This window comes from Staurois parvus, unplaced genomic scaffold (genome assembly GCF_062004578.1).
Source record: "Staurois parvus isolate SC_StPar_1 unplaced genomic scaffold, SC_StPar_1.0 ptg001468l, whole genome shotgun sequence".
NCBI lineage: Eukaryota > Metazoa > Chordata > Amphibia > Anura > Ranidae > Staurois > Staurois parvus.
In genome coordinates, this window is record NW_028319264.1 from 175896 (window position 1) to 201028 (window position 25133).

The following is a 25133-nucleotide window of genomic DNA, read 5'->3' on the forward strand; positions in this document are numbered from 1 at the left end:
TTCCTCCCACTGACACCAATGATGGGGCACTATTCCTCCCACTGACACCAATGATGGGGCACTATTCCTCCCACTGACACCAATTACACTTGCTGACCCCTGTTCCAGTATGGTGCTGCTGCAGCCAGCATATGTGGTTGCAGCAGCACCTAAGCACGGCACACTTACCTGCATCTCCTTCACTCGATTTTTGCGGGGCCGCTCAGCTCCGCCTCCTCGCTGGTGATTGGCCGCCTGTGTGCCTTTCCTGAGCTACAGTTCTGGCGGCCAATCACCGGTGAGGAGGCGGAGCCGAGCAGCCACGCGAACATCCAGTGGACGAACTGAATGAAGGAGCACCCCGCTTCCTGGACCGGTTTATCGTGGGACTGGAGCCAGGTAAGAGACAGCAGCCCCTGCCCACCCCTGTACTTAGTTTCCCTTCTGTTGGAAGGGGGGGGGCGGCGGTGGCACCGCCCCCCTAAAAAGTGTCAGCATGCCGTTACCGGCGTATAAGACGACCCCCGACTTTTGAGAAGATTTTCAAGGGGTAAAAAGTCGTCTTATACGCCGGAAAATACGGTAGTTTATTTTTTTTTTCCTTTTCTGTGTGGTTTCATATTTCTGTATTAAGAGTTTTCTTGTAATGATACTGTCAGGGCAATATTCTTTTTACAAATCATGTATTTAACATTACAATAGAAATGTGTATGTAATATAGTTGATAAAATCTTTTTTAACCAAATGTCTTTTTCAATATATTTATGATCCTATTGCACCATTAAAGTCCCACTGGGGGTTCTTTGGGTACATACAGTTTATGTTTAAAAACATGGCAATTGTTTGTTATACAAAGGTGTAACGGAACCGACCCAGACTGCGCTTGAGTACTTCCGTTATACCGGAATACCGCTTCCCAGTCCGAACACCGACAACAGACACCACAGCCGCCCATACAAGACTAGACGACACCAGTACTGAAGTAAACCAGGAGGTAGACTAGTTTATTTAAACACAGATATAAGATATATACACTCAAGGGACAGTCCCCCCTCCCTTCATAATGACACAGGGTGGGTGGGGGGGCAATCTACATTTAGTAACAAGAGGCACACAGGTATTCCAACTTCACACCAGCAGACAGTCCCATCAGGAGGGAGGGCTGCTGGAGACACCCCCCCCCCAAGCTAATACCTATAAACACATACATCCCATAATAGTTTGCTCCCAAGCCACACAGACAATAGAACAATGGGATGCAGCCCCATAACATTAAACAATCAACAAGCCCCCACCCCAATATTAGGACAGATCACCCTGTACCCCTAACAGGCACAGGGTGATTTACACATAAGAGGGATATGGGGAGCTGAGACAGGGGTCTCCCCATCTCTCCAAAGTAAGCTGTGTTCCATGGGCCCCCCACCCAAAGTGACTCCTGTCACAAAAGGGCTTTAGCAAGCTTAATGTCATCCAGTTAGGGTTTGCATTTACTTTAATGTCAAAAATGTCCATAAAAAGCAGATTCAGGTGTCAGCTTTGGATAAATGGAATGGTCCAACAATCAGGATTTTTTACTCTTGTGCCGTGGCTCAGTTTGGATGTACGTACCCTCTCTTTAGTCATACATCACCCGACTTTCCTCTTACCTCCTGCCTGTCAGGTTCCCCATTAGATGACCGTGTTGGACCCATGATGATCACACTTTTCTATATCTAATTAACATTCCAGAGGGAACCCAATGAAAAGCCCCTTTAAAGCAGCATTTCCCGTGTAGCATAGTAATCCAGCGGCAGCTCAGAAGTCAGCTCACAGGCGAGCCTTTCAGGACGAAAGTATAATGAATTTTTGTTGGCGGTCCTGGCTGGGGATGGACCACGTCCCTTCCTGTCTTCTCAGCTGTTCACCAGTAACAGGACGAGAGTTTATCCCAATTCATAAAGGAGATGATTCATCCCATAATGGCCCCCAATGACGACACTTTTCCCTCTTGGGCTGCTAGCCAATTTTTTTTATTTTTTTTTATTTTTTTTTTTAGCAAGAACCTGTCTCAAATAAAACTGAAATAAAGTATCCACCTGTTCTGGAATGGTATTTTTCCTAAAATACAGATCAGGAACATACTGAAGGTATTGGCACATTTCACCAGCTCTGCTCTCACACCTGTATACCCCCCTATGGACCAGAGCAATTTTCATGTTTAAAAATGGTGATATTACTGAAGATAGCAAAGTAAAATTATTATCATTTTTTAAAGGACGAACAAGGCTTTCTTTTCCTGATATTGTCTTGCAAAAATGATTTTTATTTTTTATGCAATCTTAACATGAATGTAACAAAACTAAAAAAAAAAAATTATATTTTGATCAGTGGGAGTTTAAAAAATATATTGTTACTATAGATATAAAAAGTCTATAAAATAATAATAATCTATTATTTATCCCATTTAAAATGACATTAAAATGATGGTTCTATTTACAAACAAAACACATTTTGTTCTTTAAAATTTGCACTTTTTTTAATGTGACACTAAAAAAAATGAACAAATAATCCATACCTGCCTGCTCCCTTGTGAAGCTGAAAATGTTCCCATTTCAGCAGGACTAGCTTAGCATGAGCTAGTGAAGATCACAGGAGTAGCGGTGTCTACTACATTGATTTCCAGCTTGCAGAGCAGGGGTCTCCAAACCAGGGGCGGACTGACAACTCATGGGGCCCCCGGGCAAAAGGGGATCATGGGGCCCCTGTGTCCTTGCCCGAACTCAAAAAAGCCTATGAAAAAGGTAACAGGGGCATCTCATTGGGCCCCCTACTGACCACGGGCCCTCGGGCAGTGCCCGAGTTTCTAAATAGTCAGTCCGCCCCTGCTCCAAACTGTGGCCCGTGGGCCACATGCGGCCTGCTGCAAGATTTTATCTGTCTCGGAGCTAGTACACAGTCTCTGCTTCTTCCCTCCTCCCTCAACAGCTGATGTTCAGTCTCTGCCAGGGGCGGACTGACCATTTGGAAACTCTGGCACTGCCCGAGGGCCCGGGGTCAGTAGGGGGCCCCATGAGATGCCCCTGGTACCTTTTTCGTAGGCTTTTTTGAGTTTGGACAAGGACACAGGGGCCCCATGATCCCCTATTGCCCGGGGGCCCCTTGAGTTGTCAGTTCGCCCCTGCCCACTACCCAGGTTAACACCAGTTCCGTGATGGTCCGCCTCAGTCATTTCTGTCTGTCAGTCACACAAGTCCAGTGCCATCCGCTCGGCTCCTGGGTTTTTATAGCGGCTGGTGCAGTGTGGCGTGAAATGCGCCATGGTGTCATTACTCTCGCCTTGCGACCATAGACATTTCCAGACACGCCTGCCCCCCCCCCCCCCGACGCTGGCCACACACACTCGGATCATGGTCTCTGGTGGCTCCAGAACTGCGCATGCGAAGTTCCAACCCGAGCCTTCAAAGTCTTTTTTCACTGGCACTTTTCTCCTGTTATGGCCATTTACGGCAGCGGAAAAGTGCCAGGTTTTTACTGGCTGTCCATAAAAACATGGACAGTTGGCAACTCTTGTCCCCCATATCTATCCACACCTCAGCCCCAACAGATGACAACCAACAAGATCCAGAGGCGCATAGATAAAGGAAGGAGAGGTAATCCGAACACAAGGGCCCCTGGTGTCAGCTGGGTCCCTAGCACTGGCTACATTATGGGTTATGACTAAGGCTTTTTTCAACCTCTTGTATTTTTTATGTCATTTTTTGTGGTCGTTTCAATACAGAGGAAGATTTTAGCGCAGTGGCGGTCGTGCGGATCTTTTTTTTCCTATTCATGTCCCTAGCACTTGCATACAGATCACATGATCACCTATACACATATCTTCTGGAGAGTGTAAGGCTACGTACACACTAACTTTGTTAGCAGGGGGCCCCATGAGATGCTCCTGGTACCTTTTTCGTAGTTTTTTTTGAGTTTGGGCAAGGATACAGGGGCCCCACGATCCCCTATTGCCTGGGGGCCCCATGAGTTGTCAGTCCGCCCCTGGTCTCTGCTTCCCCCGTCTCCTGGTGCAGTCTTCAGGAGGGTAAGAGCACAGGTCCCCATCTGAATCCTAGCAAGCAATGACATGCTTGCCCCAGCATTCACAGGAGGATGGAACTTCCTCTGCCCTGCATTTTTACAGGGGTAAGAGGCAGACTCTGATGTAAGGGAACACTCTGATGAGGGCGCTAATCATAGAGGGACTCTGATGGTGACACTGAGGTAAGAGGGACTTTGATATAAACAGAGATTCTGATGGGGATACTAATGTAAGGGAGGACTCTGATGGGGACTCTGGTGTAAGGGGGGCTCTAATGGGGACTCTGATGGGGACACTAATGTAAGGGGGGATTCTGATGGGGACACTGATGTAAGGGGGGACTTTGTTGGGACCCTGATGTAAGAAGGGAAGTCAATGAGAAAGATGCAGGTTGAATTTATTTTTGTTTGACCATTAATAATGGTTCATGTTTATGTGGAATTTCTTTGCTTCACTGAAGTTGGGGCAGCACAGTAGCCAAGTGGTTAGCACTTCCGCCTGGCAGCACTAGGGTCCCAACCACGACACTACTTTCCTGGAGTTTTCCTGTTCTCCCTGTGCCTGCGTGGATTTCCTCCCACACTCCAAAGTTGGTACCAGGGGTGGACTGACCATTTGGAAATTCAGGCACTGCCCGAGGGCCCAGGGTCAGTAGGGGGCCCCATGAAATGCCCCTGGAACCTTTCATAGGCTTTTTTGAGTTTGGGCAAGGACACAGGGGCCCCATGATCCCCTATTGCCCGGGGGCCCCATGAGTTGTCAGTCCGCCCCTGGTTGGTAGGTAAATTGGCCCTAATATGTGTATGTATGAATGTAAATTAGGGACCTTAGATTTTACGCCCCTTGAGGGTTAGGGACTGATGTGAATGTACAATATATATGTAAAGCGCTGCATAAATTGACAGTACTATATAAGTACTTGTAATAAATAGTTATTTCTCCGTTGTACCAAATCATATCATTGATTACAAAAAAGTTCCAAGTAAAACATATTTATATAAATTTTATTGTTTAATTTAGAAAACAGTTTTTTTCTGAGGGGGATGGGTTGATTTTAATTTGTAAAATATGCAATGAGGCCCTTACACTGAAAAGCTGGGAGACCACCGTTCTAGAGAAATCCCACAGCTAGGATACATGCATAGTTGCATAGTAGTAATGCCAAGCTGGACCAATGTGACTATGTAAAAATATCCATACATGGAATTCTTTACACAGTTCAATCTGAGCTTTTACAATCCATATTTGAGAATACGGCACATATATATTTTTACATTTTTGTCATCCTTCTCATTCCAGGCAACCACAGACATGGGGAAGAGCGAGAAGAAAGGAAAAAAAGGAACAAAGAAAAAGAAAGGAAGTAAAAAATCTCAGGAAGACAAAATGACGTTTGCTGAAGCTCTCCTTGCCTATCAGTCAGTATCCTGGGTGGGGTGACCCTATATGTGATCAGACATTTGGAGTCAGAATCGGGGTTAGAACACCTGGGTGTCAGAATCGGGAAGGGGGGAGTCACATCCTTTACATTCTAAAATCCTTTTAAGAATAAAATGCCTTGTGTTTGAGATGCATTTAATGCATATTTCCACTGCTGTTGTCAAATTTGAGAAAACCCCACTATATGTTTATTATATGTCCCCATCAGAGGCGGACTGACAACTCATGGGGCCCCCGGGCAATAGGGGATCATGGGGCCCCTGTGTCCTTGCCCAAACTCAAAAAAGCCTATGAAAAAGGTACCAGGGGCATCTAATGGGGCCCCCTACTGACCCCGGGCCCTCGGGCAGTGCCCAAGTTTCCAAATTGTCAGTCCGCCCCTGGTCCCCTTTTATACAGCATGCATAAAAAATGTTCTATGTAATATTTCTACCTATTAAATGTTTTTAAGGAGGAGGTGTCATAGCTGACGGCAAGGTTAGGACAGTTGAGTCTGTCCCAAGTCTGTCTTCATGAACCACTTGCCCTCCGGAAGATTTACCCCCCCCTTCATGATAAGGCAATTTGTTTACATACAGCGCTGCGTTACTTTAACTGATTGTCGCCCAGCCACTGTAGATATACGGCGGCAGGGTGGCACTCGCAGGCAAAACCACGGTTTAAAACGTGTGTTTTGTAAACAGCTAGGGGGCACGCGCAAGGCGCACCACCGCCCTATCTGTCCCGCCGATCACCACCGCAGATGTGAGTCGCCAGGTCACAGCCGCTCCTTAGCGGCTATCTCCCGGCGATCGGCGGCAAACAGTGACAGACAGCACAGCTGCAGTAGCTGTGCTGTCTGTCACTTCCCTGTCAGCTCGAGGATGAGCTGATCGAGAAAGAACAGTTTCTCTTTCTCGATCAGCCTTGTCCCGCCCAGTACACACCCCCGCCCCCTAGTAAAACTCTCCCCTCACTCCTATAACCCTTCCCTGCAAAATAAAGGTAACCCCTTCCTCCCCAGTGCCATTAGTACAGTGTCAGTGTTTTTTTTTTTTTGCACTGATCACTGTATTAGTGTTTTTGGGGATGTCAGTGAACCCAAGTCAGTACCCCCCAATGTCAGAATGTCCACCGCAGTCCCGCCATAAGTCGCTGCCATAAGTCCCTGATCGCCGCCATAATTCGCTGATCGCCGCCATTATTAGTAAAAAAACCCCTAAAAATCCCTGTATCTTTCCCGCCATTTGTAAACGTTATAACTTTCACGTAAACCAATTAATTTACACGTATTGGGTTTTTTTTTAGCAAAGACATGTCGCAGAATGCATTTTGGCAGAAATTTATGACTAAATTTGATTTTTGCATTTTTTTTACTGGACATGTTTTATAGCAAAAAGTCCAAAATATTGTTTTTTTTTCCTCAAAATTGTCAGCCTTTTTTTTATAGCGCAAAAAATAAAAACCGCACAGGCGATCAAATACCACCGAAAGAAAGCTCAATTTGTGGGAAAAAAAAGGATGTAAATTTTATTTATGTACCGTATTGCATGACTGCGCAATTGTCCGTTAAACTAGCGCAGCGCTGTATAACAGAAAAATGGCGTAAATTGCAGTATCTATACCATAGTTTTTAGACGCTATAACTTCCACACAAAGCAATCAATATACACTTATTGGGATTTTTTTACCAAAAACATGTAGCAGAATACATTTTGGCCTAAGTTTATAACCAACTTTGAGTTTACTATATATTTTTTATAGCTGAAAGTAAAAAATATTGTTTTTCTTCAAACGTTTTGGCCTTTTTTTGTTTATAGCGTGAAAAATAAAAAGCACACAGGTGATCAAATTACACCGAAATAAAGCTCTATTTGTGTGAAAAAAAGGACGTACATTTAGTTTGGGTGCAGCATTGCATGACCGCGCAATTATCAGTTGAATTGGTGCAGCGCCGAGTAGCAAAAAGAGGCCTGGTCATTAAGGGGGGTAAATCCTCTGGAGCTCAAGTGGTTAACTGACAATTGTAAGGTCATGCAATGCTGTATATAAATGAAATGTATAGAATTTTTTGGGTAGTTATTGATTACCTCTGCGTTTTTTTATTTTTTTGCGTTATAAAAAAAAAGACTGACAATTTTGAAAAAGAAAACAATCAATATTTTGTACTATTTGCTATAAAACATTACCAACAAAAACATTTTTAAAATTATATTTTTTCATAAATTTAGGCCAAAATGTATTCCGCTACATCTTTGGTAAAATAAAATTCCAATAAGTGTATATTAATTGGTTTACGTAAAAGTTATACCGTCTACAAATGGCAGTTTACATACTGGAATTTTTATTTCTTTATTTTTTTAATACTAGTAATGGTGGAAATCAGCGACTTATAGCGGGACTGCGGCGGGCATTCTGACACTAACTGACACTGGATGGGAACTGACTAACGGCCACTTTCATCTCCAGTGATACGCATACAGTGATCAGTGCTAATAAAAAGCACTGACACTGTACTGGATAGGAAGGGGTTAACAGGTAGGGCAATCAAAGGGTTAACAGTGTGCTGTTTTGTGATTACTGTGTGCTGTTTTACTAGGGGACAGGGGCGGACGGACCATTTGGAAACTTGGGCACTGCCCGAGGGTCAGTAGGGGGCCCCATGAGATGCCCCTGGTACCTTTTTCATAGGTTTTTTTGAGTTTGGGAAGGACACAGGGGCCCCATGATCCCCTATTGCCCGGTGGCCCCATGAGTTGTCAGTTCGCCCCTGCTAGGGGATGTGCAGCTTTCTATCTCTCTGTTTTGCAGAGAAATAGTAAGCAGCACATCCCTGCTGACAGGAGAGAAACCTCTGTTGTTAACACTCAGATCTCTCCCCTGTCAGCTTCTCCTGGCCATGAATCGCTGGCTGGGACCCAGTGATTGGCAACTCCAGGAGCCAATGACAGCGTGGGTAGGGCAGCGCTCATGCGTGCGCCCCCTTAATAACTGGTTGACCCTCCTTTGGCAGCAATAACCTCAACCAAACGTTTCCTGTGTTGCAGATCAGACCTGCACAACGATCTGGAGTAATTTTGGACCACTCCTCTTCACAAAACTGTTTCAGTGTAGCAATATTCTTGGGATGTCTGGTGTGAATCGCTCTCTTAAGGTCATGCCACAGCAATCAATAGGGTTGAGGTCAGGACTCTGACTGGGCCACTCCAGAAGGCGTATTCTGTGCTGTTGCAGCCATTGTTTTGTTGAATTGCTTGTATGCTTTGGGTCATTGTCCTGTTGCATCACCCACCCTCTGCGGAGCTTCAGTTGGCAGACAGATGGTCGTACGGTTTCCTGCAAAATGTCTTGATAAACTCTGGAATTCATTTTCCCATCAATGACAACAATCCGTCCAGGCCCTGAGGCAGCAAAGCAGCCCCAAACCATGATACTCCCTCCGCCATGTTTTACAGTGGGGATGAGGTTTTGATGTTGGTGTGCTGTGCCTTTTTTTCTCCACACACAGTGTTGTGTGTTCTTCCCAAACAACTCAATCTTGGTTTCATCTGTCCACAGTATATTTTGCCAGTAGTGCTGTGGAACATCCAGGTGCTCTTTTTCAAACTTCAAACGTGCTGCAATATTCTTTTTGGACAGCAATGGCTTCCTCCGTGGTGTCCTCCCATGTACTCCATTCTTGTTTAATGTTTTCCTTATTGTAGATGTGTCAACAAAAATGTTAGCATGTGCCAGAGATTTCTGTAGGTCTTTAGCTGACACTCTGGGATTCTTCTTTACCTCATGCAGCATTCTGCGCTGTGCTCTTGCAGTCATTTTTACAGGACGACCACGCCTAGGGAGAGTAGCAACAGTGCTAGACTTTCTCCATTTGTAGACAGTCTGTCTTACCGTGGACACATGAACATCAAGGCTTTTGGAGATACTTTTGTAACCCTTTCCAGCTTCATGCAAGTCAACAATTCTTATCGTAGGTCTTCTGAGAGCTCTTTTCTGCGAGGCATGGTTCACATCAGACAGTGCTTCTTGAAACCAGTAAACCCAAAACAGGTGTGTGTTTTTTAAGGGCAGGACAGCTGTCAGCAACACATCCAATATCATCACACTGATTGGAGTCAAGGTTGGCTCACTCCTGGCTCCAATTAGCTCTGGGAGAAGTCATTAAGCTAGGGCCTCACATACTTTTTCCTCCCTGCACTGTGAATGTTTACATGTTATGTGCAATTAAACCATGGCAACATCTAATGTTTGTGTAGTATTATGTTCAGCAGACTGTGTTCTTCTATTGTTGTGACTTAGATGACGTTCAGAGCACATTTTATGCTCAATTCATGCAAAACTCAACGTAATCCCAAGAGGTTCACATACTTTTTCTTGCAACTGTAAATGACAGCTGAGGGGACAGGTACTCAGTTTGTCTCATCTCACCATGAGCGGTCAAACAATGAATGACCTATTATGAAACCATCCATCAGGAAATGAGGAAGTGATCATGTAAATGTTGATCTATATACGTCTGACATGGAAACAATTTGTGCATGCTGCATTTATAATCCTGGATAGTGTTTTCACAAGCATGGGTGTTTGAACATGTAAGTCATTTCCTTCTATTCTTCTCATTAAGAACATTTCCTCTGCCTAATCAGAGAGCCTTTATGGTTCATTACATTATAAGCGAAAAGATTTCATGAAGAATTCCACCTCTGACTGTGTGTTCCATAAAACCCCTTCTACGCAGTCCAGATTGACTTTACAACAAGAGTCTGCAGGATAGCAGTGGCCAGTATTCAGTCTTTGCAGCATATCAGATCTATATCTCAAGGCCTTTTTTTATTTTATTTAAATTGTTATTATTTTTAATGAACATTTAATTGCATTATCTGGTGATTTTATGTCTGCCTGAAAGTCAGCTTAAAAGCATAAATTTGACAAACTTAAAAATTCTTCCTTGCAGTTGGGTTTTGCAAGGGTCAGTTGCTCATTTAGTTCTAAGAATCTGTAGTACTCACCCCCAGAGGGACTGATGAGAATGTGCCCAGATCTCCCCTACTAGCATAGAAGCTGCTAGTCACAAGCACAGTCACATGCACATGGACAATACAGGCTAAGTCAAGGGAATGCGTTTTTAGACTTTTTTGCTGAATAACTTGAAAAAGAAGGGGGGTTCAGGATCTTCCAGAATGATCAATTATAGGACAAATTTACAGCACAAATCCTTATAGCCGTAGGCACATGTTAAAGTCCCAAACACCGGTCTTACTCACAATGCTCTAGGAGCTATCTGCCATACAGCATCCTCAGGTGGGTCCTCAGCGAGGGAGGTAAAAGATTCTTCTCCAGACTAGGACTTCAGGACAGTGCTCTCCAGCAAAAACCCATTAGTAGTTTCCTCCAGATCCTCAGCTCAGCACCTGCTGAGGCCCAGACTACAATTGCTTGACTCACTATAGCTGTCTCCCAGGGGCAACAGCCCCAGGAGAAATATAATCTTCCCTGAAGAGGAAAGTGCACTCTGGAAAGGCCTCCCAAACATTTATCGCTTCCCCAGCCACCTTTCAGACACCTCCTTCCAGGGATTGACTAATGCATGATAAATATTCATACTTAATAACACACATTTGACCCTCCCTGCTCTGTATTCTGGAAACCTCTCTCAGACAGGGGCGTATTTACCACAAGGCAAACAAGGCATTTGCCTAGGGCGGCATTTTTTAGGGGGACAGCACTGATAGGGAATATGCTGCGTGGGATCCGAGAGAGGTGGCGGGCTGCTTGATGGTGTGTGCAGAGCGTGATTGTCGTTCCAGGGGATGTCCAGAGCTGTGAAGGTTAATGTCTTTCTCTCTGTCGCTGGGGTGCTGCGGTGGGTTTTAGCGGAAGGCTCTCTCGAGTGGTGGGGGCTGGTGTTGGTCAGTGTCAGGCTCTCTCCGCCGGGGAGGGCGACTGATTTTTGTGTTGCCTAGGGCAGCAAAAAAAAAAAAAAATACACAACTGCTCCCAGAAGCAGGTGTGAGAAATCAAAAACCCAGCTAGGAAACCCAGACCTGACAAAAACAATACATTACTGCTCCACTGAATGTAGTGACACCAAAAACTAAATTTTATCCTAGCAGTCTAATTAGAGAACATAGAATTGGAGATCTGCTTACCCGACACTTTGCTCCTCCACTCTGTTAGACTGGTTCCCCCAGCAACTGCCTCCTATGTTCCAGCAGTCTAAGGTTTTGATGTCATCAAGATGAATGCAGAGTCCACAAGCCTGCACTAGACATGATGACACCAAAGGACAATCCACTGCCGGAGAATAGGGGAGCATCATTTGCTGGGGGAGCAGAGGATTGAGTGAGTAAAATGCTTTTACTCTCCCCTAGAAAAAGGAGCAGGTAATCCTTGCAGTGTGGCCATAGCCCCCCTGCAAGGAACGATTTTCAGATTTCCCGGAGTTGGTGGCCTTTAATGGTTAGATCTGGAAAAAGCCAGCTTGACTAATTAATAAAACTGCATAACTGTTCAAAAAAGATCAGTTAAAAAAAAAAAAGATCTCAGGGACTTAGTGTAGACTCTAAGCCTTTCCATCCTCAAATCAAGCAGGTACCAAAAGCGGCAGTCTATTAGTAAAAAACAAAATATCTGCAGTAGCAATAAAAGTAACCATCAGGATATTTTGTGTGAATACATAACTGTTAAAGCGGAGCTCCACCCAAAAGGGCAAGTTCCATTTTAATGCATTGTCCCCCGCTCCTCATTAAGGATTGGCACCTTTGGGGAGAAGATACCCGAATTTGACAGGCACCGGCTCCCACGATCTCCTAAGGCAATTGGAAACGGAAGTTGTCCTCCCCCCCTCCCTCCCCATAGTCTTATGGGACACGTGACAGGTCCCAGAAGACTACTGGACCATTCACAAAGAGCAGTGCTACTTGCGCATGCATAGTGGGCACCCGGCTATGAATCCACAAGCTGTCACAGCCAGATGCCCACACTGAAGATGTTGGCACCAGGGAGAGAAGATGGCCAGTGAAACCAGCCATGGTGAGGACATTGCTGGACCAAGGGACAGGTAAGTGGCTGTAGATTAAAAGACAGCAGCTACAGTTTTTGTAGCTGCTGACTTTTTTTTTTTTTTTTTTTTTCAAATCAGCTGGAATTTCGCTTTAACCTCCCTAAGATCAGCCGTAGTAATTTATATTGGAATTCTAGGTTACACTTAACTAGCCTTAAAACTGTCCCCTTCCCACTCCTAACACCCATGCTAACTAACCTGTGTAAGATATATATATATATATATATATATATATATATATATATATATATATATACTTTGCTATTTGTAGCCTGTTCTTGTCCAGTCAGGTAATCCCACTCCCCTGTGTCTGTCAACATGGCTTCAGGGGAGAGGAGGGAGTACCAAAAACAGATAGGACCATTGAAGCCTATGGGTGAAGTCACCTGCCAAGGCATTATACCAGTTCAATTTGCCTAAACAGCCTCCCTAATGGGGCCCCCTTCTATTCCCGGGCCCCATAGCAGCCTGGACTGCTATGGCTATAGTTACACCACTGCTTGTATGCGTTGTCAGATAACAGGGATCCCCAAAGCCTGGGAACTTTATTGTGCAAATAGTAGCTTCAGTTTCTGACTTTCTGTTGACTCACACCCCTCACACCTTCCGTGTACTTATTGCATATCCTTGTAATGAACAGAGAGGTGCAGGAGGCAGTGAGACTAAAGATACTATTTGCATCTTAGCACTCCCTGAGTTTTGTGCCTTGGGGGGGGGGGGTGTATACAGTGTATATAACTATACAGCTATAGGTGTCCACCATGCATGGCTGCCTGCAGATTATAGGACTTGAATGCATAGTCAAGTTGTGCAAAACGTTAACAAATGCAAAAAGGAAAAATATGCATTTTTTAATTTTTTTGCATGGTCTAGCAAAACAATGCATTCATAATCAGTGCAACGTGGTTCCTTCAAGCTCTTCCTCCAGTCCCAGGGCCATACGGAGATACAGACCTGGCGCTGGAGGTAACACTGGACTACAAGGGCGGTGATGTAAGGGGGAATATATATAAATGGATCAATTCAATCAATTATCACTTTTCTACTGTCAAAAGATTTCTTACAATTAAAAAGTGCATGCACAGTTGTCATTGGCCTGGTTGAGTCTCATTCCCTGTTGCACACACAATATCTGGATTTCCCATACTTCAATAGAAAATCAGGTCTTAGTAACATTGACACTAATGACATTGAGTGACACCGATAACTTCTAAATATTAGTTACCGTCAAATAGTGAATCATTGATTTTTATAATGATTGTTATATAGGCTAGCTGTCTTTGAGCCTTTTATGCACCGCATTCACAACTGAAATGTGTTCACTTCTCTGTAAGTGAAGGTTTTAGAATAAATTGTGTACCCCATCCTTCGCCCATCTCTAATAATTCCTATGAAAAATGATTGTGACAGCCACTGGAATCCAGGTCATTGTAGGCATGCAAGTTCTAATTGTAATTTTGAAGCAGAGACCTGTGGAGTATAATCATATTGCACCTATATATTTATATAATGATAAAAAACATTATAATACCATGTTATAAAGCAGTGTTTCTCAACCTTTTTTCTGTCAAGGCACCCTTTAAAATTATGGACAGTCCCAAGGCACCCTTTAAAATTATGGACAGTCCCAAGGCACCCTTTAAAATTATGGACAGTCCCAAGGCACCCTTTAAAATTATGGACAGTCCCAAGGCACCCTTTAAAATTATGGACAGTCCCAAGGCACCCCATTCTAAAATGTGAAAAACTATTCTAATAGTTTTATATAAACGCAGCAACAAAATCCGCACATGTAGGACACCCAACATTAGAGGTGATTAATTCTTCCAAAGCAAATACACTTTTGCACACTGGTACTGACTAGTATTCCAGTGTTTCTCTTCTCCCTCTTTTTCTCCGTCACTGAGCAAATGTGACCCCAGCGCTGATGGAAGGGGGGGTGCGCGAGGGTCAAACAAGAATGCTGTGCAGATTATCAATGTTCTCCTTATCAACTGATGATGTCATTGTTTGTCAGGACGCTGGCAGCTAGACGGTCATAATGGCGCACAATGAAAACCCTTGGCTTTGTGAAACTAAAAGGCAGGCTTGTTCCACCCACAGACCTGTATACAAGTTTTGGGCAATTTGTAGACATTTTGCCAAGGCACCCCTGAAGAAACCTCAAGGCACCCAGGTTAAGAAAGCCTGTTATAAAGTATAGGCATAAACCTGGCACACATTTTCAGGTATATTTAAAATAACTATAATTTTCCAACAAACAGGAAACTCATTATTGTGTTAATTAACTGCCTGCAGAATTCAGATGAAGGAGTCTATGATTGAAGAACTTTTGGCTGAGGTGAAACAAATAGAAGAAAAGAATACAAGATACAAGGAACGGGTATGTGTTGTTATAAACTGTTTTTAAAAAAAAAAAAATTAAAACTTTTATATGGTTAACCACCCACTCCTTCTCATTAAACTCAATTCCTTTGGCCTCCAAGATTTGGCTGTTTCCTGGTTCCCCTCCTATCACAGCCAGGGGCGGACCGACAACTCAAGGGGCCCTCGGGCAATAGGGGATCATGAGGCCCCTGTGTCCTTGCCCAAACTCAAAAAAGCCTATGAAAAAGGTACCAGGGGCATCTCATGGGGCCCCCTACTGACCCTGGGCCCTCGGGCAGTGCCCAAGTTTCCAAATGGTCAGTCCACCCCTGATCACAGTGCACCTTCATTGTTACCTACAACTCTGTCTCCTCCTCTCCACTTCCTCTCTCTGTAGGAGTCCCCCAAGGCTTTGTTCTTGGACTCCTTCTCTTCTCTATCTACACTTCCTCTATTGATCACTTGATAACCACCCATGGCTTTCAATACCATCTCTACGCTGATGACACCCAAATGTATCTTTTTACTCCTCACTTCACTCATTCACTCTCCTCTCGCATTACCAACTTACTAACTGATATATCAACATGGATGTCGCACCACTTCCCTGAACTAAATCTTTCTAAAACCGAGCTGATAATATTCCCCCAACCACCCCCCGCTCATGCCCTCCTCCATGACTTTTCCATCAAGATTTATAATATAAACTCCAGTCCCTCCCCTCACGCCAGGGTACTAGGTGTACTCCTAGACCTATCGTTTCGGCCCCAAAGAAGGGCTGCTTTTACCAACATGGGGACACACAGGAGTTCTGTCCATCCCCTTGCAGGCTCATTGATGTCAATTGGGACACAGTAGACACAGCTGATGCTCCCAATCTGACATCCATGTGGGTGGAGATGCATGGCCCCAAAAGCGGACAGTATGAGTTTAGGGACATGCCATGCACCTACATGGATATCAAATGCCACTACTTTCGGGGGCCCCGAAAGCAGACAGTATGAGTTTAGGGACATGCCATGCACCTCAAATGCCACTGCTTCCCAATTTACATCAATGGGGCTGCCTGTACAGGAATACAGGGAACACCTGTGCATCCCCGTGTGGGTAAACATGGCCTTGCATGGGTGTACACTGTAATGTATCCGTTGTGAATGAGGCCTTACTGTATTTTTTTTTCTTCAATTGTATTTTATTTATATTTTTTGCAATTTTGCTTTTTTACAGCCCTATTTGGGATCTTTAGTGAGATATCTGGGGTTTTAACAGACAGTCAGACAGAGAAAGGTACTGAGAATATACCGTAGAGTCCTCAGTCCTTTTCTTTGCAGCCTCAGCAGCGCTGCATGTGAATGAATAGGAGCGCTTTGTACAGAGACTCCTATTCATTCACAAACTGAAGCATAACAAACACAGTTTACTCTGCTTCACTGATGAATGAACACAAGAGCGATCTGTGTTCATTCATGAAGGGGTTGGTGAACATGACATGTTTTCAAGCCATCCCCCAACCCCTATCCTGACACCGATCTCCCGATATAGCCAGCTTAAGAGGGAACTTCCCCGTTATTTGGAGAGACTTGCTCGTTGTGAGTCTGGGATAGGATGTAGAGAAATGTCCCCACACAAACAAACATGAAAATAAAACTGAAGAGGTTTTGTATTAAACAGAAATGGTAGCTGGTGGCTTGTATGATGATGGTGATTACACCGCTTTCATTGAAAAAATAATATAGCATGTAAAAATGCTACAGAAGCCATATTTTGCTGGTTTTAAAATTAATTTTCTAATCTGCAGCTGTTCTAATGTTCTAAAACTCTCCAAAAATTAATGTTAACATGGCAACCTGGTAAGTGTACAAAATGTCCTCAGAAATTTAATTTCCTGCTTGTGTGATTGGTTCATTGATTTTCTGCACAGATACAAGTAACATTTTAGGCATCACCTACAATAGGAACTTCATTTTTGGTGAGCTATTCCCAAAGGCTTGTCTACATGTGGGGATCTCTCCAATTCATCTAGATAAAACCAATTCTGTTTTTGCATCCAGAATGAACGTCTAAAGGCCGAGCAGACGGGACATGTCAAGGAGCTGCTGAGTGACGCCAAAGCCCAGGAACGGGAACTGGCTAAGAAAGAGATTGTCAACCGGGAAGAAGTAGACGAGCTGATGAAAGAGAAATGGGATTTTATACGGCAGAAGGAGAATTTGCTGGAAGGTACAACAAATATATCCACAAAATATGTGTTTTGTTTGTAATGTTAGAGAGAACATGCAGTTCTTTTACACAGCCTGAAGGACAATACCTTCATGAGACCGTGCCCTCAGATGTCTGAAAGTGCACTTTGTATCTAGTAGGAGTGCAACTTTTCTACAGTGGGACAGGCAGATGTCCCCACAAGCACTTGGAAGCACTCTGGGGTATCCCATGACACCAGCAATCCAGGGCCATGGCACAATGAGGGTGGAGGATCTGGTCCCATCCAGCCTGGAGGACCTGGAAGTGGTTGCACCTTGATTGCCTAGTATAGATACACCAGTGGTGGGCAACCTTTTTTTTCAACTGAGCCAAATCTTGCCAAAACCACGATTGAAATTTATTTTGAGAGCCACATTTTTAAAACTGAAAATACATCCCCCATATAGTAATTCATCCCCCATAGTAATTCATCCCCCATATAGTAATTCATCCCCCATATAGTAATTCATCCCCCATAGTAATTCATCCCCCATATAGTAATTCATCCCCCATATAGTAATTCATCCCCCATAGTAATTCATCCCCCATATAGTAATTCATCCCCCATATAGTAATTCATCCCCCATAGTAATTCATCCCCCATATAGTAATTCATCCCCCATAGTAATTCATCCCCCATATAGTAATTCATCCCCCATAGTAATTCATCCCCCATATAGTAATTCATTCCCCATAGTAATTCATCCCCCATATAGTAATTCATCCCCCATAGTAATTCATCCCCCATATAGTAATTCATCCCCCATAGTAATTCATCCCCCATATAGTAATTCATCCCCCATATTAATTCATCCCCCATATAGTAATTCATCCCCCATATAGTAATTCATCCCCCATAGTAATTCATCCCCCATATAGTAATTCATCCCCCATAGTAATTCATCACCCATAGTAATTCATCCCCCATATAGTAATTCATCCCCCATAGTAATTCATCCCCCATAGTAATTCATCCCCCCTATAGTAATTCATCCCCCATATAGTAATTCATCCCCCATATAGTAATCTATCCCCCATAGTAATTCATCCCCCATAGTAATTCATCCCCCATAGTAATTCATCCCCCAAACTCATAAGTTGACGTGTCATATGACCAAAACACTTAGCCGTCACTTTATATCCTCCAAGTGGAGCTTGGATTCATCCCCCATATAGTAATTCATCCCCCATATAGTAATTCATCCCCCATATAGTAATTCATCCCCCTATAGTAATTAATCCCCCATATAGTAATTCATCCCCCATATAGTAATTCATCCACCATATAGTAATTCATCCCCCATAGTAATTCATCCCCCGTATAGTAATTCATCCCCTATAGTAATTCATCCCCCATATAGTAATTCATCCCCCATAGTAATTCATCCCCCATATAGTAATTCATCCCCTATAGTAATTCATCCCCCATATAGTAATTCATCCCCCCTATAGTAATTCACCCCCCCTATAGTAATTCATCCCCCATATAGTAATTCATCCCCATATAGTAATTCATCCCCATATAGTAATTCATCCCCCATAGTAATTCATCCCCCATATAGTAATTCATCCCCTATAGTAATTCATCCCCCATATAGTAATTCATCCCCCATAGTAATTCATCCCCCATAGTAATTCATCCCCCATATAGTAATTCATCCCCTATAGTAATTCATCCCCCATATAGTAATTCATCCCCCCTATAGTAATTCACCCCCCCTATAGTAATTCATCCCCCATATAGTAATTCATCCCCATATAGTAATTCATCCCCCATATAGTAATTCATCCCCCATATAGTAATTAATCCCCCCTATAGTAATTCATCCCCCCTATAGTAATTCATTCCCCATATTAATTCATCCCCCATATTAAGTCCCCAAGTCCCCCCTGTGTCAATTCACTTACCTTTGCTCCGCGCGTTCCTCTCGCTGTGTTTCCGTGCCGTTCTGGTCTTCAGGGCGGACTGTGAGAGGAGAGGAGTTCGTCAAGCTGCTCCGCCTACATCCTGGCTGCCCCGCCTACATCCTGACAGCTGCAGAGTCCTGACTTTTGGGGCGGCCGCCCGAGAGGAGGGAGGGGAGCGGGCGCCCGGCACACAGAAGAGCCGCATTTAAGTTTGTAAAGAGCCGCATGTGGCTCGCGAGCCGCGGCTTGCCGACCACTGAGATACACCAATAGAAGTTACAGAGCCCAGATAAATTAGAGATTATTCTGTTTTTAAATGGCTTCAGGTGAACAGAAAATGTATTCATAAGTAATAGTATAAGTAAATATAAAAGTTTATCTATCTTCTGTATTTATGGCCAGTTTAGGGCAGGACATAGGCAATCTATTCAGGGTGTTGCAGAGGCAAACTAGCAACTAAATTCAATGTAATTCCCTTCACAAGTAAATCCTCTTCCAGCATAGAAAAAAAAACTGGCCATAGCTGTCAGATTCTAATTACCTGCCAAAGGATTTGTATTTTTGTTCCTCCAGATCTAAGAAGTACGCAGCTCTGCCACATAGCACACCCCTGTTTGACAAGGACTCTTTCTCTAAAGCATTTCAGTAACACTTGCGCGTCTTGTGCATTCCCAATTTTTTTTTTTGCATTGCAGCAGTTACAGTTCTATTCTAAAGCAGTTTTATTCTAAAGCAGGCACAGCCTGAGTAACGAAGCCCGTCCCCTGCCTGCATGCCGCAGAGAGAGTCTCTCGCTTTCTATGAGGATGCAGTGGACTCATTGCCGAGGTGCAACACCCCCCACATACCTATAGCTCTGCAATTAACAAAGCTCATGTTCAGTGGTGATTGGAGAGTTCTTACTCAGCAATGGGGTATTGGATCTCTGCAGAGAGACCGCTGCCTCCCAACAGAGAGCAAGAAACCTTCTCTGCAGTTATTGCAGGGGGACAGGTTTTCTACTCAGGCTGTGGCTGGTTTTTAAAGAAAACAAACTGTAAGGACCCATTTACAGTGCCTTGAAAAAGTATTCATACCCCTTGAATTTTTCCACATTTTGTCATGTTACAACCAGAAATGTAAATGTATTTTATTGGGATTTGATGTGATAGACCAACACAAAGGGGCACATAATTGTGAAGTGGAAGGAAAATGAGAAATGGTTTTCAACATTTTTTACAAATAAATATGTGAAACGTGTGGCATGCATTTGTATTCAGCCCCCGGAGTCAATACTTTGTAGAACCAACTTTCGCTGCAATTCCAGCTGCAAGTCTTTTTGGGGACCTACCAGCTTTGCACATCTAGAGAGGGACATTTTTGCCCTTTGTTCTTTGCAAAATAGCTCAAGCTCTGTCAGATTGGATGGAGAGCGTCTGTGAACAGCAATTTTCAAGTCTTGCCACAGATTCTCAATTGGATTTAGGTCTGGACTTTGACTGGGCCATTCTAACACATGAATATGCTTTGATGTAAACCATTCCATTGTAGCTCTGGCTGGATGTTTCGGGTCGTTGTCCTGCTAGAAGGTGAACCTCCGCCCAAGTCTCAAATCTTTTGCAGACTCATAACAGGTTTTCTTCTAAGATTGCCCTGTATTTGGCTCCATCCATCTTCCCAACAACTGTGGCCAGCTTCCCCACAACATGATGCTGCCACCACCATGTTTCACGGTGGGGATGATGTGTTCAGGGTGAAATATTAGTTTTCCACCACACATAGCTTTTTGTTTTTAGGCCAAAACATTCAATTTTGGTCTCATCTGACCAGACCACCTTCTTCCACATGTTTGCTGTGTCCCCCACATGGCTTCTCGCAAACTAAAAATGAGACTTCTTATGGCTTTCTTTCAACAGTGGCTTTCTTCTTGCCACTCTTACGTAAAGGCCAGATTTTTGAAGTGCATAACTAATAGTTGTCCTGTGGACAGATTCTCCCACCTGAGTTGTGGATCTCTGCAGCTCCTCCAGAGTTACTACAGGCCCCTTAGTTGCTTCTCTGATTATTGCTCTGCTTGCCCGGCCTGTCAGTTTAGGTGGACGGCCATGTCTTGGTAGGTTTGCAGTTGTGCCATACTCTTTCCATTTTCGGATGATTGATTGAACAGTGCTCCGGGAGATGTTCAAAGCGTTGGGATGTTTTTAATAACCTAACTCTGCTTTAAACTTCCCCACACCTTTATCCCTGACCTGTCTGGTGTGTTCCTTGGCCTTCATGATGCTGTTTGTTCAGTAATGTTCTCTAACAAACCTCGGAGGGCTTCACAAAACAGCTCTATTTATACTGAGATTAAATTACACACAGGTGGACTCTATCTACTAATTAGGTAACTTTTGAAGGCAATTGGTTCCACTAGATTTTAGTTAGGGATATCAGAGTAAAGGGGGCTGAATACAAATTCACGCCACACTTTTCAGATACCTATTTGTAAAAAATGTTGAAAACCATTTATCATTTTCCTTCCACTTCACAATTATGTGCCACTTTGTGTTGGTCTATCACATGAAATCCCAATAAAATAAATTTACGTCTTTGGCTGTAACATGACAAAATGTGGAAAATGTCAAGGGGTATGAATACTTTTTCGTGACACTGTACACCCTTGTGTTGTGGTAACATACATGTTACCATAACGTGAAGCAGCACATTTCAAGCATTACTGCATTGCAATGCCATTCATTTTGAATGGTACACCATAAGGCAACGCATCTTTGTTGCAGCACACCACAATGCATAATGCTCATTAATGCACCACAAGATTGGAAAGGGGCAATAAGACTCTGCACATCTTTTGTTTATTTCACCTGATTTAAACTAAAAGTTCAATTAGGCTTTAAAAGATGCACTTGCTGATGTTTTATTGAATACATTTCTGCATTAACCCTTTTACTACCATAGCCATATGGGAGTGTGTAAATCTGACAAACTGACTGTTGGCTTTTAGATGAAAGCGATCTGGCAGCTTTGCACTCCAGCATGTGCCCCGGCCATGTTTCTGTGGTTCTGCGCACCTATCGGTGGACCTGGGACCGGCATGGTGGGTGCCGCTGGGGAGAGGGGAGGGACATACTGCTAATAACCCAGATCCTGGCATCACTACTGGATGGGGTGGAAGCTAATGTAGTGTGATCTGCAGTCCATTAGCTTCATTGGAGGTCTTTTAATCCACTGATGTCTCATTAAAGAGAACCTGTCACCAAAAATGCATCACATAGGGGACTTTTTGGCCCATATGGGATGAAAAATATGTAAAAGAGTTAAAGTTACACCAAAGCACGTAAAATCCCCTCCAACAAATATTTAAGCCCCCACCCCAACATACATGCATGGTAGAATCAAAATGTCCATTGCACTACACATGTTACATAGCCCCAGGCATACTGGAGTGACAGCAATAATTCTAGGCTCATTTTTCACTGTTATAGTAGCTCTAAACTGAAGACCTGTTGGGGCTTTTAAAGCATAGCCTGTGGAAAATATAAGGTACCAAAGTTTGTTGCCATTCATAGGTGCACACAACTTTGGCTTGACATGTTTGGTATCTATTTAGTGCAACCTCATCTTTTATATTTTGCCAAAGAAACTGGGTAGTTTGTTGCATGGATGTGCCCTTAAATTAACTTTAGTGTATTTTTTACTGAAATTTAGCATTTCATAAAACGCTGCACTAATATCGTGTGCCATAAAACATTGGATCTACCACCATTTTATTCTCTAGGGAAGTGGTCTCCAAACTGTGGACCGAGGGCCAGATATGGCTTGCCTTGACTGACCCTTGGCACACTATTCCTCCAACTGACAGAAATAATGGGGCACTGTTTCTCCCACTAAAGCCAATGATGGGGCACTGTTCCTCCAACTGACACCAATGATGGGGCACTATTCCTCCCACTAAAACCAATGATAGGCACTATTCCTCCCACTAAAACCAATAATGGGGCACTATTCCTCCCACTGACACCAATGATGGGGCACTATTCCTCCCATTGATACCAATGATGGGGCACTATTCCTCCAACTGACATGAATGATGGGGCACTGTTCCTCCCACTAACACCAATGATGGAGCACTTTTCCTCCCACTAAAACAATGATGTGGCACGTTTCCTCCAACTGACACCAATGATAGGGCACAATTCCTCCCACTGACACCAATGATGGGGCACTATTCCTCCCATTGATACCAATGATGGGGCACTATTCCTCCAACTGACATGAATGATGGGGCACTGTTCCTCCCACTAACACCAATGATGGGGCACTTTTCCTCCCACTAAAACAATGATGGGGCACTTTTCCTCCAACTGACACCAATGATGGGGCACTATTCCTCCCACTAATACTAATGATGGAGCACATTTTCTTCTACTAAAGCCAATGATGGGGCACTGTTCCTCCAACTGACACCAATGATGGGGCACTATTCCTCCCACTAAAACCAATGATAGGCACTATTCCTCCCACTAAAACCAATGATGAGGCACTATTTCTCTCACTGACACCAATGATGGGGCACTATTCCTCCCACTGACACCAATGATGGGGCACTATTCCTCCCACTGATACCAATGATGGGGCACTATTCCTCCCACTGATACCAACGGTGGGGCACTATTCCTCCCACTAATACCAATGTTGCATGTTCTTCTCCCACTGGCCACAGTCTGAGCCCCCTAAAGCCTAAAGGATAGTAAAATGGTCCTTTGCTTAAAAAGTTTAGAGACCCCTGGTCTAAGGCAGGGGCGGACTGACAATTAATGGGGCCCCTGTGTCTTTGCCCACACTCAAACCACACACAAAAAAGCCTATGAAAGGTACCAAGGGCATCTCATGGGGCCCCCTACTGACCCTGGGCCCTTGGGCAGTGCCCGTGTGCCTCAAAGGTCAGTCCGCCCCTGGTCTAGGGTGTCTTCTTTCACAAAAGAATGTTTTGGGGTGTTTTACATAATCTTTTAGCCTACAATTATTTTTTAAAAACTTGTGCAAAAAATGCAAAAGCGGTAATTTGTGTCTTTTATATCTATCTGGAGTTCTTATGCAAACAAGAAGCCTGCCAAAAAAAAAAACAAACACTCTTCCAACTTACCTCTCCGGTAGGTGGTGAATTCTCACTCTCCTAGAGATATCTGAAGCTTGCAGGTGATCTAGCCTGCCAGACCCCACCTATAAATGACATAGCACTTTTGGTTGTATAGGCCTTTTAGAATATTTCTAGGAATTTATTTCTGATTTACTGCTGCCTGCTGTAGGAAATATTTAGAATTCATGACAGCATCACTCTGCAGTCTCCGCTCTCTTCTGCAGAGTTTCCATTGGTATTAGCTGGGGAATAAAGTTATTTTTATATTTGTCTTTTCTCTCAGCACAGTGCAGCTCTAATACTTAATGTTTATCTCCCCAGAGCTCCGAGCCTCCCCTGTTCCTTCTCCTCGCTGCAAGTCTGTTAGTTCAGGAGCAATTAAATCCGACCGACAGCGGAGGAGTGAGGCTCAGCCTGGAACTTGTACCTGTATCCCAGCAGATGAGAGACTGTAACCGAGGAAGTATACATAGGAAATGATATTGCTTTAGATTGTATAGATTTTTAGATTATATATATATATATATATATATATATATATATATATATTTTATATTATTTTTCTATTATTAGATAGATAGATAATATATATATATATATATTTTTTTTTCTATTGTATATTTTTTTTTTCTATTACTAGATAGATAGATAGATAGATAGATAATATATGTATATATTTTTTTTCTATTGTACCGTATTTTCCGGCGTATAAGACGACCCGCTACTTTTCCTGTTAAAATATAGGGTTTGCGCTATACTCGCCGTATAAGACTACCCCTCTTCCAACACACACCAAATAAAATTGAAAAAAACATCAGATTTGATTTCAATATGGTATGCTATTTCAGTATGGTATTCCAATGATGGGGTGCAATTCCTTCCACTGACACCAATGATGGGGCACGATTCCTCGCTCTGACACCAATGATGGGGCACTATTCCTCCCACTGATACCAATGATGAGGCACTACTCCTCC

At 43.5% G+C, this 25133-nt stretch overlaps 1 protein-coding gene across 2 annotated transcripts in view; it reads left to right on the top strand.

Annotated features, from left to right (window-relative positions):
• The window catches only part of CCDC83 (coiled-coil domain containing 83), a 100832-nt gene that overhangs the window by 44592 nt on the left and 31107 nt on the right, over window positions 1-25133 (top strand). For both annotated transcript variants that reach the window (XM_089662402.1, XM_089662403.1), the window contains exons 2-4: window positions 5339-5457; window positions 14820-14904; window positions 16940-17108. In XM_089662402.1, coding sequence (XP_089518528.1) covers window positions 5339-5457; window positions 14820-14904; window positions 16940-17108 — 373 coding nt within the window. The remainder of the gene's footprint in view (window positions 1-5338; window positions 5458-14819; window positions 14905-16939; window positions 17109-25133) is intronic.